The following is a 13,214-nucleotide window of genomic DNA, read 5'->3' on the forward strand; positions in this document are numbered from 1 at the left end:
GAAAAATGCTAGGGATTAGGGCAAAGAAGGGTGAATTAGGGCAAACATGATAGCCAAGCAAGTCTAGCTTTTATAATAAAGGATTTTTGAACACGGAAGTTTTTTTCACAAAATGAAAACATAAGTTAAACACATGTAAAAGTAATAATAACATAAATTTCTAATAATTCTTGCTAACATGTATCATAAAGACATTATTCAAGGAATAATTATATTTAAAAACATAAGTTAAACACATGTAAAAGTAATAATTAGACAAATTTCTATGCAAAAGTTACCACTTTTGATTGTTTAAACAATGGTTTTTAAAGAAGAAACCTTGTTAATTTGGAGTTCAGTTGTGATTGAAATAAACAATGACAAAAAATTATTCTATCTAAGATTATAACTTGAGTTCCTCAAATTTGTATTTAAATAACATTTACTAATCATTTAAGTTCAATCCCTTGAATTTCTACAATCAATAAACAAAAAAACAAAAAAAACCGTGGTTTCCAATTTGTATGAATGAAAATCAAAATAAAATTTCAATGGACTAAAACAAAAACTAATATATATATATTTAACCTATGTACAACTTTTGTCCATAAATGAGTGAGATTTTAATTTTGATTACGGTAAAAAAAAAAGAGAGAAATCCAATATTAATGATAGTTAACTCAAGTAACTTGGAAAAAACTTATTTTAAGATTGTGGTTTTTCTTCAACAATTCACTGTGACATAAGAGTTGAATATGGGATGGAGACAACAAAGATGAGCTTAATGACGGACATGATGAAGGAAAAATAATGCATTCATACACTGTGTTGTAAACTAAAGACAAAACTGATCACAAGAAAGCAAATACAAAGTGTGGTATGAACCTTATTCTCATTTGAAACAAAACATTTAGGAAACAAAAACATAGAAATCAATCACCCATGGACATGGTTTATCATCAGTTTCTTCTTTATCTTTGCCACTTTAATTACAACTGCCACATAAATATCATCAGCAACATCTTCCACCCATCTGAAGTAAGCATGTCTCCAATTCTTCTTGAACCACAAAGTACCAATAACTCCCCATAAGCCAGTTGCAAACCCTAGTGCTATGACAAAGTAGAACCATACTTTTTCTACCTCGTCTTCATCTCCATCTCCTTTGGTTTCACAAGTTCCATGAGAAATATGATCAAGACATTTATTTGGGAGTGGAGGTCCACAAAGGTATGGGTTGTAAGCAAAAATAGACGGCTCATTAAAAGTTAGAAATTGGTTATCTTTAGGAATTGGTCCTGAAAAGTTGTTGTGAGACAAGTTTAATTCTCTCAATAAAGTTAAAGCAGACATGGTGTTAGGAATTGTGCCTGAAAGTTGGTTACGAGACATGTCCAAGGATTCCAGTGATTTCATGTTTCCTATCAACCGAGGAATCTCTCCTTTCAATTGATTATTTGACAAATTCAAGTTATGAAGTCCTGTGAGCCATGTGATTTCATTTGGAATGAATCCAACTAAATTATTTTGTGACAAATCCATATGGACTACAAGTTTCAATATTTTTGTATACTCACGTTCCATTCCTTTCACCACTTCTATGGCAGCTTGATCATACCAATCACGGTCAGTAATAGTATGCGGTTCTTCATCGAGTTTTCTAAGAAACCCGTTTTCCAATATCATCCCATTAAGGTTGCCTATGCATCGAGGTATTGAGCCATGTAATTTGTTTCTGGAAAAGTCCAAAATTTTTAGTGATTTGAGTTGGCATAGTTGTAAAGGAATACTACCACTCAACATGTTTTGTCGCAATCTAAGAACTTGAAGTGAAGGAAACATGTTTGTTGTCCACGATGATGGTATATACTCCTAGAAAAATGATTCTCACCAAGATCCAAAATCAACAATTGCTTCAAATTTTTCAAAGACTTCGGAAGCTCTCCTTTAAGGCTGTTATTGTTCAAATGTAACCAAAACAATGTGGAAAGATTTCCAAATGAGCTTGGAAATTCTCTGGTCAGTTTGTTGGATGACAAATTTATCTCAATCCATCCTTGATTATCTTCCCAACAGTTTGGAATTTCACCAGACAAATTGTTCTTTGAAATGTCAAGGTAGCTCAGTGGAGTTCGGCACAAAGAGATTGGTATTGAACCATTTTAGTGGTTATTCCTTAAAAATATGACCAATATTTTTTGGAAGTGATCCACTGAGTTGATTATGGGAGAGATTCAAATATATCAAATTTAAAGGCCATCCTTTTTCTACAAACATTATTCCATCCAATTTGTTTGAAGAAATATCTAAATAACGCAAATTAACAAGTTGAACAAAACTTTTAGGAATGGGTCCATTAAAATAATTGTTTGAAAGATCTGAAGTACGTAGATTTTCAAGTTGCCCCAACCAAGTCGGCATGCGATCACTGATATCATTATCGCTTAAGTTCAATACCTCCAAATCATATGCAGTGCATCCATATAATTCAAAGTGTCCCATTAATTCTCCTTGAAGCTTGTTTTCTGATAAATCTAATTCATTTAGGTGGCACATGTTTGTTATAATTGATGATAGAAAGCATTCTGTAAGAGTGAGTTGATTCGAGAAAAAATTAAGAAGCACAAGTCTCTTCAACTCAGCAAACCACGATGAAACTCATTGTAAAAGAGATCAAGATACACAAGAGATGTCATGTTTTGGAAAGAATGACGAGGAATGAGTGAATTGTCAAGTGTACAGTACGACAAGGAAAGACGTAACAATGAATGAAGTAAATTGAGTACCTGGAACAAGTTGTGTGTGTCCCTGCGGCTGAAGGGAATACCACTCAAGTCAAGGTGTTTGAGTGAATGAAGTTTAGATATCCAACTGGTGTCATCACTCATTTGTAACGGGGATCTGAAATCGGCATAATTAACGTTGCTGAGACCAAGAAAGTGTAGATTCTTGAGATTTCCAAGATTGTTGGGAATCCTCCCGCTAAAATCGGCATTAGAGAGAGAGAGATACTCAAGACGTCCCATGGAACCGACGAACATAGGAATTGGACACAAACTGAAATTATTTCCAGTCAAGTCCAAATAAGTCAAGTATTCCAAGCGCAACAAAGATGAACTCACATTTGGAGCTGACACTACTACTAAGTCAGGGTTCCAGAGATCAAGTTTGACAACATGTCGAGTAACGTTATCACAACCAATGCCTTCCCATTGGCAACAGTGAGTGCCTTTCCATGTGGAAAGCTTGTTTGGTGAATCATGTGCAATGGATGCTTTGAAATCGAGAAGGGCTTGCATCTCATGTTTTATGCATGGGACATATGAGTTTGCACACAAGCATATTTGTGAAATTTGAATCAACAGTATCAAAAGTACTGCACATGTGGTGTATCTTCCCATTGTTTCTATTTGGAATAAATGGATGCTGATTTTCATTTCACTCATACAACCTATATACACGTTGATTCAATGCGTTGATAAATGCTCACTTGCTATTTTTCTTCATTTTCTCTTTTACGTGTTAATCTTTGCTTCTCCTTATTTATGTAAGTTCTCTGCTTTCTCACGCGCAGGATGTTTTCAATGATGAAATTGCCCTTTTTTTTTCTTCCAATTGCATTATGAAAGAAGGAAAATGTTACATAGACACCATTTATTCTCATACACCCTTGTACACCTCATGCACTAGGAAGAGAGAAGAGGAGAGAGGAGAGAGAAGAGAAAGTGTGCATGTGCGGGATCCACATGGCCATATGTCGGATTTTTGTGTGGGTGTTAAGGGGTGTTTTGCCACATAAGGGTGTCTATATAACTCAGGAAAGAAACACATTTTTGTTCTTTTTTCAACCCACGAGCATGTATCACACTTTACCCATCTTTAACCTTTATTTACCACCATCCAAATCAAGATCATTAGCAGTGATAAGATTTTCTACCCTAAATTTCATTTTTAAGAACCGTTCAAGTGGCCCCACTTGAATTCAACCAATGTGAATTTAACTAATTACCAAAACTGGACCCACTTGACATTTCTCTAGGTGATTTTTATTTTTATTTTGAAATTTCTATAGGTGAGTTATTGTAACTAAATATGAATGATTTTCTCAAAAAACTTATATCAAAAGATGAGTGGTTGTGTCTAAATAGCAAGATACTTCTACTCATTTAGCGTGGTTTATTTGTTCGTCCATTTATCATGGTTTCCACATATAACTGATATAGGATGAATTATTGTTCTTGATCCCACACAAAATTTAACTATGGAAGACGATGGAAATGTCAAGATCAATGACTTTCAATGTGGTTATGGTGGATCCAATTTTTTTTTAGGGAATAGTAAATCTATTGAACCCAATACTCTCATCTCTGATCTTCAGGTTTAATATATTTCCTCACATGCGTATCAATGTCTGTTGGAACGATGCACTAACATAGAAAAACTATCTTCGAGATTCGAGAATATAGAAATGAAATATAGCAAATTTAAATAATAATTTTATGACAAAAATTCAAGGCAATGTTGAGAATCATAAGGTATGACTGTTTAACTTTGCTTTATTCTTATTAGGGTTAATTAATTATGTTTTTGGTCCCTACAAAATTGCGACCTTGTAAGTTTAGTCCTTACTTAATTTTAATAGCATTTTTAATCCCTGCAAAAAAAATCTACACTCGATATTAGTCCTTACTCAATCCAAATTTGTTTAATTTATGCTTAAACTCTTAAGTTTTTCAACAATTTTTTACAGGCGTGTTAAGAACGTTATTAAAAGGTCCTCCGAAAAAAATATCGCAAAAATTTGATTTCTACGTCCATATTTTTGTTACTTATATCTTAAACTTTTGTCGTTTTAAAAAATTCATATTTAATTTATTTCATGTTAAAAAATTATAGATTTTAGTAAATGAACCTTTCATAGTGTTCTAAACTTGTATAAAAAGAATCGTTAAAAAATTTAAGAGTTTAAGGATAATTAAACAAAATTTATTTTAGCAGGGACTAAAATTATAAGTAAATTTTTTTTTGTAGGGATTAAAAATGCTATTAAAATTAAGTAAGGACTAAAGTTACAAGGTCGCAATTTTGTAGGGACCAAAAACATAATTAACCCTTCTTATTATAAGTAGAAAACTTTTATAGGGAGAAAACTTTTTTTTTAGATCGTCTTATAAATGAAGTATTATTTTTGGACGATGTTTTTTCCTATAGGTTTTAATGTAAATTGGAGTTAACTTATTTATGAAGCAATATTGAATTAGAGAATTAGGTTTTAATGTAAATTCATGGTCCCTGTCAGTTTTAATTATTGTTGAATTGTCTGAAAATTTGAAGATAACAAATATGAATACGGACCTATTATTTTTAATTTGAGGAGTTATCATCTTTTCACAACTCTTCGATAGAGCTAAAGCTAATGTAGTGGCTCTCATAAGGGCATGACTACATATTATGGGTTTGGTTATTAACGAATTTCATTAGTTCAACAAAAAAAAAAAAATAAACTCAAACTACAATTGTTGTGAAGTTTGTTAAGTTTCAACCACGAACGTAAGTCCATGTCCATCCCTTTACATAATCTACATGGCAATATATACCTTGCATCAAATGAGACCAATCAGATACAAAATGAGAAACTGGAGCATGCACCGTCAATGTAAATTAGTTATACATCGATGTCCAATAACAATTAAAAATCCGTCAACTACCCATGGAGGCAAAGATGATGATTTGTTGTTCGAAGATGGCGTAAAACTATTCTATACCATCGGTCCACCTTCATTAAACTCATAAAATAGGATAATCTCTTTCAGAATTACATAAATTTCAAATGAGTAGAATGACATAAAATACACAATCAAATAGTCTAATGAGTCCAACACACTAGTTCATTTGAAAGACATAAAATACACAATCAATTGTACCTTGTACTTATAAGTAACAATATAATAAAAATATATGGTAAAGAAACATAAGAACAAATCAAAATAATCCAAGTTAAACCACTAATTAATCTCATTGGAAATTTGGTAAAACCCAGAAAGGTGGTGGCTGCCGCTTGTTGAAGAAATGATTGTGAAGATTATGATGATCAATGGTTCCATCTCTTACATTATATATCCCTATATGAAATGGACCACAAGTTACACAATCTAACTTGTTTGCATTAATACTTTCTGTGTAATAAATTGAATCTTTTTTCAGACAACCGGAGAAGTATGAAGCTGATACAGAAATTGAATCAGTGTCTCCTAAGAACAAAACATTGTCTCCAAGACTCTCAAGCTTTAGCATTTGTTTAAAATTTCCGGTCTGAGCATTGAATTCCAACTTGTACACTTGGAAATCAATCTTAAAAGTAAAAAATCTTTTCACCATCCACAAGTCTCCCTCTAATGATTTCACAAGATAACCTTTAAACCTTCCATGAAAAGCTATGTCCTGAATTGGATTTGGAGTTATCCTCTTATGACCAAGATTAAAAGATACTATACCGTGATATTTACTAGCAACATAAACTAAACCTCCATAGAACATAACATCCATAAAGGAATGACTCCAGCTCAAGCTCCATACATAAGTCCAGCATGGTTCGCCCGCTTTTATAAAAACGAAACATCCATGAATGCTAGTGTGAATTGCCGCAACCATATAATCATTTGGTCTTGTTATAGGGTCAGCAGAAAGAGTGACCTTGTACCCGACCTCAGATAAACTTGTATATGATCGATCGAGGGTTGGAAGACTAATAGGAGCAACATTCTTAGAAGGATGCAATAGTGTTATGGCATGACTTTTATCTATTGTTGCAAGCCAACCATGGCTAAATCCACAACAAATATGGTAATAAGAATTTGGCAATTTAAATGGATACATTTTTTTGGCTGAAATGCTATACAAACATCTTTCTGTTCTTGGGATCATTAGCATGGGTAGTACATGAGTTCTAAACCGCTGATCTTGATGGTTAAGCTTTGCAATTAATCGCCAATTCTTGCACACGGCGCCAAAACAAATGTGATCTATTTGTTCTTCCAACTTATCAAGAATTAAATCAAGTGCAAGTGCTTCCAAATTTGCCCAATCTAGTTCCATTCTAACCAATATAACAAGAACTAACTATAAGATATATGTAAATATATAATAGGGATGAGGTTTTTCTAGGTTGAAATTTGTACTATTTGAGTAGTGCATGTACAATATATGAAGAAGAAAATTCCACCATCTGCATGGAATATTAAATAGAATTCATATATAGAAGTATATATATGTGCTTTACCTCTCCAATACGAGAATATACTCTTATGAAACTATTTATATATAAGATTTTAGAGCTATCAGAATCTGAATCTTCACTCGTATAATTTGTAATTTATCGAATCCTCTTAATTTTGGTCATGATTTTGTTTTGAAAATATCTGAATTTATACCGACACAAAACAACACAAGTATCATGCTTACATAAAAAAAAAAAAAAAAAAAATCTAACTTAAACCAAGGTTTCAAATTTGAATCCAAGTTTAGACATGCAGCAACAGAAAACTTTTAGAAAAAGTTTGCAGCGCATTCGGGTTTCAAGAGGGTCGAGGGTTATGGCAGTTGAGTGTGGAGGATTTCCAATTTAAAAACAAGGGTTAAATATGTTTTTGGTCCCTATAAATATACCAATTTTCGTTTTAGTCCCCCTAAAATTTTCCTACAACTTTTAGTCCCTATAAAATTTTCAATCTTTACTTTTAGTCCCTTTTTTTAAGTAAATTTTTGTATTTTTTAATGAAATTATACAGAAATTTATGGAATATTGTAAAAATCACTCCAAAAAAAAATTAGAATTTTTTAACAAAACATGAATTAAATATGAATTTTTTACCGCCAAAAATATAAAAATTCATATTTAATTCATGTTTTGGTAAAAAATTCTAATTTTTTTTGGGAGAGATCCTTATAATATTATACATTTTTCTGCAAAATTTTATTTAAAAATATAAATTCTACATATGAGTTTACTTTAAACGATGGACCAAAAGTAAAGATTGAAAATTTTATAGGGACTAAAAGTTGAAGGAAAATTTTAGAGGGACTAAAACAAAAAGTTGGTATATTTATAGGGACCAAAAACATATTTAACCCTAAAAACAAAACAAAAAATAACTATTCATAGTGAAAACTATTCACACCCATTACGGACAAAAGAAATATAAGAAAAGTACACATACCTCTGTGTTGTTGTGCTGCTAAGTGCACCAATTAGCAGTTGCCTGTGTGGTTGGGGAACGAGAGTTGCAGCCACTATTGGAGTTGTTGATAGGAGAGGAACGATCGGAAAATTTAACAAAATAGAAATGGTTCGAAACCAATATAAATATGGATATCCTTATTTATTAATTTTGTTACGTCTGCAGCAATTTAACCTAGTTTTTTCCCGCTCATTTACTTTATTAGGTTTGCAATTATTTAACCTAACAAATTTCATCTAAAAAAATGCATTGCACACCAATTTCATTCCTATCCTCTTGCTTTTTTTTTAAGAAAATATTTTTTATTTTTTTGAAGAAAATATTTTTTACCATATCAATTATTCTTATTTATTAATTTTGTTAAGTCTGCAGCAACTTAACCTAATTTTTTTCCCTCCACTAATCCCTTAGGTTTGCAACAACTCAATCCTAAAATTTTGGCTCTAAATTTGCATCATTAAATGTTAATCCTCAACCCTAAAATTTTGGATCTAAATTTGCATCATTAGTTTGTGATTATCCATGCTACCTCAACAAAAACCCTAATATTTTCCTCTTTTTTTTTCTTTACCTATCCATGACCCTGGTGAGCATATCCTGAGCTCAACTAAACTTTTTGTAACCAATTTTTTTAATAAATAATAATTTACTTTTTAAATCGTAAATTGATTGAGAAAATTTTAAATAATTATTTGGTTATTTATTTTAATCAATATTATATTTGGGGAAATAATTATTTTTCTTACATGTGCCCTCTTTATTTATTCTAAACACATTTCTTGATTATTATTACAATTTACTCAACTAAAGTATATTAATTTTATATTTTAGATAGATGTTAGTAGTTTATTTGATAAATTGTGGGTTATAATGAGTAATGGTTTTTCTTATTATCTATAAGATATATAAATTTTGAATAAATATTATAATACAACCTAAAGAGAAATATTATATATGCAATCCGGGCAACGCCGGGTAAATAATCTAGTTAGAGTTAAGAGACGAGTGTGATGTTTATAAACCTATTTTTTTTGGAGCAGGAGAAGAGTTTTTTTTTAGGGATGAGCAGGAGAAGAGTTAATAACCAGCAAAAATATATTTTTCCCCAATAATTTGTTACCTCAGCTTATTTTAATCATCTTGTGTCTTTTGTAACAGTAATAAATCCTATTTAAAAGAGAGAGGAAAAGATTGAGATGATTTTGTAACAAAACAATTCCTTTTATATATTGTACACCCTCCGGTCATTAATATAAGCAAAAATCTACTTTTTAGATACATTCAATTAATGATGTATGTGGTCTTTATTATATGCCACATACATCATTAATTGAATGTATCTAAAAAGTAAATTTTTGCTTATATTAGTGACCGGAGGGTGTATATTTTTTTGTAGTGTTTATATATTGTATATGAACAAACTAAATTATTTTAAAAAATATTATTTTATTACGATAAATAAATATAAAATAGATTCTGATTCTAAATTATATATATATATATATATATTGACAAAAATCTAATTTTAATATAGGTTAATAGTCCTTTCAAAAAAAAAAATAGGTTAACTTTTTTTTGTCCCTCTTACTTGTGGAAGAGCTTGTTTTTAGTATACTACAGCTAGAGAAACCAATTCCCAAATTCCAATGATAATAGAGCTGAAAAGATTATCCAATGTTAATCACATCAAATTATGTGGGTCCCATATAAAGTGGTGAGTCTCATGTGAATTTTAACCAATCAAAATGAATGTGTTGAAAAGTGAGCGTTAGAACGTGTGTTGCTAGCATTTCTCAACTTATGAAATATGAATGTTTGTGATTTGGGTCAATTTCCTTGACAGCCCAACGGGTCAAAGGTGGGCTTGATATTGATTAGAAACAGATTTGAAAGTTGCTGTTCTAAGATCTATAATTTCTTACAAACACATGGAAATAACTAAAAACTCTTCAGCAGTAGTTAACTACCGCTGGCTACAAAGCAGAAAACTGACGTGAGTTTTTTGGTCATTTCCATATGTTTTAAGAAGCTAAGGATGTGAGAACAGCAACATGTTGTTATTGATTAACTTCAAATATTTATTTTAGAAAACACATAATAGATTTAAGGCCAAATTACTCGTGTAGCCGCTTAATTTAATTTTATACGACAATTTGGTCATTTATCTTCTTCTTTTTTCATGCCATTTTTGTTTTTTTATCCTTTTATATATGGATTTTCAAGTTTTAGATATGTTACTTTATTTTCATGTGAACTCTCGATCTTCAAATTTATGTCACTTATATTTGTATATGAAGTTTAGATTTGAAGTTTAAAAATTTATTGGCAAACATATCAAAATGCCGTGAAGAAAGATAAAAGACTAAATCATTATTTGAAATTTGGCAAAATCAATAAGCTAGCTTATAGCTTATAAGCTCGCATGAATTAAATAAACATGTTTGATAACTTCTTTCCATCATGAACTTATAAATTATTTTTCAAACACTATTTCAAATAATTTTATAAATTATCACTTTTTTTCTATATTCACCTTTACTATTTTATCTAAAATTCATTTCCATATTTTATAATTTAAAATAAAATAAATATGTTTCAAGTGCAAAGATATGAAAGATCACATTGGCATCCTTTTTTGGTGGTGGCCGGGGTTTGAACCTCAAACCTTGCATATAATATGCATTATCCATACCAACTGAGCTAAACTCACAAGGACATCTCGTTGGCATCTACAAAGACAAAAGAAAATCCATGAATCTAAGTACTTAATAAAATTTTACCGTTTTTTCAAAAAGAATAACCACAGATCTAAAAACAATGAAAGATCGCATCTCACTATTTTTTTCTACAAAAAATAAAAGGATATTCATTCATTCAAACTGATAGATTGCATAACTCAACATCGCGAAAAATGTAAATGTTGAATCTACGAACATACTCATAACATCCAAGTTAATAACATATAACGACAAAATGCCTACAAATAATATGATAAAATTAAAGTGACCAGAATACACATGTGTCTGATCTGCAACATTAACGCTCAAATCATTGATTGAATAAACGAGTAGAAACCATCCTAAACTTTTATTTTCAATACCAACATTATATTGTTCTACCTTAATATAATCATGTATTACCTATGTCATAAACTGGCAGAACATACCACCAAAGTTATATGACTGATCAAAATAGGTAAATTTATAACTAACCTGATTAAAATCAAACTCAACTTAGGTCAAAAATCAAATATGACTGATTGAAGCATAATTAAACAAAAATATCATGGAATCATTGTCACTCATCACTCGAAAGAGGAAACAAAACAAGTGTATAAAGTTACATACAAATTATAAAGTCACTCATCACAACATATATAGACAATACATAAAGTTACATACAAATTACAACTAAACTAACCAGATTAAAACCAAACAAATCTTATATCAAAATAGGTAAAATTGAGAAAAAAATATAAGCATGAAACAAATTATTGGGAAGAAAAGAAAACTAATTCATCACCGAAAATGAATAGGAGGAGATGGAAAGGAATTAGAATCGAACCTGATGGTGCAACAATGGGAAAATCGAAATAAAATAGATGATTCTTGGGCTATGTAATTGGGCTAGTCCAAGTTTAAGTAATATTGATTATTCTTGCGGTTTGGTTTGGTTTGGTTCGGTTGTTGAGATGCAAACCGCAAACCAAACCAAACCGCGCGGTTCAGTTCAAAAGTCATCCGAATTCATCCGAACCAAGTGCGGTTTTTTGCGGTTTCGGTTTGGATTGGTTTGGTTTGCGGTTTTTCTATTGGGTTGGTTCGGTTTTGAACACCCCTACTTAAGTATATTTTATTGTTTTGTTTAACTTTTTAATAAAGTATATATTCTATGTCAAAATAAAATAAAGTATATATTTAACTAAGATTGTCTTTTTACTTATTTTACATTTTTTAACTAGTTGAAACGTTAATTTAATTTGTTTATTAGTTATCAACTATAAATTATTAACCATTAGTCATAAACTATATGGAAATGTTATCAACGGGCTCTCTCTAATATACTCACATTAGATGAAACATGTGTGGGTCTCGTCATTTTATGTGAGATCCATTTTAAAAGTGTGAGACTCATAAGTATTTTACATGTTAAGAGAGTAAATATTAGAAAGTTTAGACAGCATTCATTTAACTATAAAGCTATTCCCTTCATCCCTATATCTAAGCACTTATTTGACTTTATTTTTGTCTCTAAACGTAAACTCCTTTTCAAATTACTAGATACGATACATTTATTAGTTTTTTTCCTAAACAAACTCATAATTAATACTACTAACTTGTCTTGAAATATGAAAAGTCAAATTTAATACACATACAAACAAATGACAATTTGGTAATATTAACACATAAAATATACACATTAATTGCACTAACAATTTTTCTTAAGAAATATGAAAAATGCAAAAGGTGTTTAGATATAGGGACGGAGGGAGTATTTTTATTAAAGAGAGTACTCTAAGTTAAGAGATTAATTTTGCTTCGATTTATGAAACCAAAACAGTCTATGCATGACGGGTAAAGATCCTCTCCATTTATAACTTTTTTTATTTGTTGCAATTTGGAGAGAGATAGACACAAAAAAATAAGTGGTGGGTCCTATCACTAAGTGGATCACACCATCATTATTTTTTATGTGTCTATCTCTCTTCAAATTACAATAAATAAAAAAAATTACAAATGGAGAGGATCTTGACCGATGCATGACTACCTCAAAAGTGTGATTCATCAGTCCCTCAAAAAAAGTAGTACTTCACTTTGTTTTTTTAACACACACAAGTGCTAGCCTCGTGTGACAATAGAAGAGAGAAGAAAAGTATGCTTTCAAGTTTCAAAGGTGTCATAAATAATGGAAGGCTGACTCAGAAACAAACATAACATATCTTGCTGTCTGTCACCCAACTACGACCCACTCATAGTTAAGCACTCATCAATCAAAACA

At 30.8% G+C, this 13,214-nt stretch overlaps 3 protein-coding genes across 3 annotated transcripts; all 3 read right to left on the bottom strand.

Moving 5' to 3' along the window:
* Positions 1-776: 776 nt before the first annotated feature.
* On the bottom strand, positions 777-2,149 carry LOC146924171 (receptor-like protein EIX2). Its single transcript, XM_085709198.1, has one exon. The coding sequence runs from the start codon at positions 1,819-1,821 to the stop codon at positions 916-918; it is 906 nt and encodes a 301-aa protein (XP_085565324.1). The 5' UTR covers positions 1,822-2,149; the 3' UTR covers positions 777-915.
* LOC146924172 (receptor-like protein EIX1) lies at positions 777-3,385 on the bottom strand. Its single transcript, XM_085709199.1, has one exon. It carries the CDS (start codon positions 3,378-3,380, stop codon positions 2,613-2,615), a length of 768 nt encoding a protein of 255 aa, XP_085565325.1. The 5' UTR covers positions 3,381-3,385; the 3' UTR covers positions 777-2,612.
* Positions 3,386-5,849: 2,464 nt separating this feature from the next.
* LOC146924173 (F-box protein SKIP23-like) lies at positions 5,850-7,192 on the bottom strand. Its single transcript, XM_085710930.1, has one exon. It carries the CDS (start codon positions 7,072-7,074, stop codon positions 5,995-5,997), a length of 1,080 nt encoding a protein of 359 aa, XP_085567056.1. The 5' UTR covers positions 7,075-7,192; the 3' UTR covers positions 5,850-5,994.
* Positions 7,193-13,214: the final 6,022 nt, after the last annotated feature.

This window comes from Medicago sativa, chromosome 5 (assembly GCF_051527215.1).
Source record: "Medicago sativa cultivar Bolivia chromosome 5, Bolivia_mono, whole genome shotgun sequence".
NCBI lineage: Eukaryota > Viridiplantae > Streptophyta > Magnoliopsida > Fabales > Fabaceae > Medicago > Medicago sativa.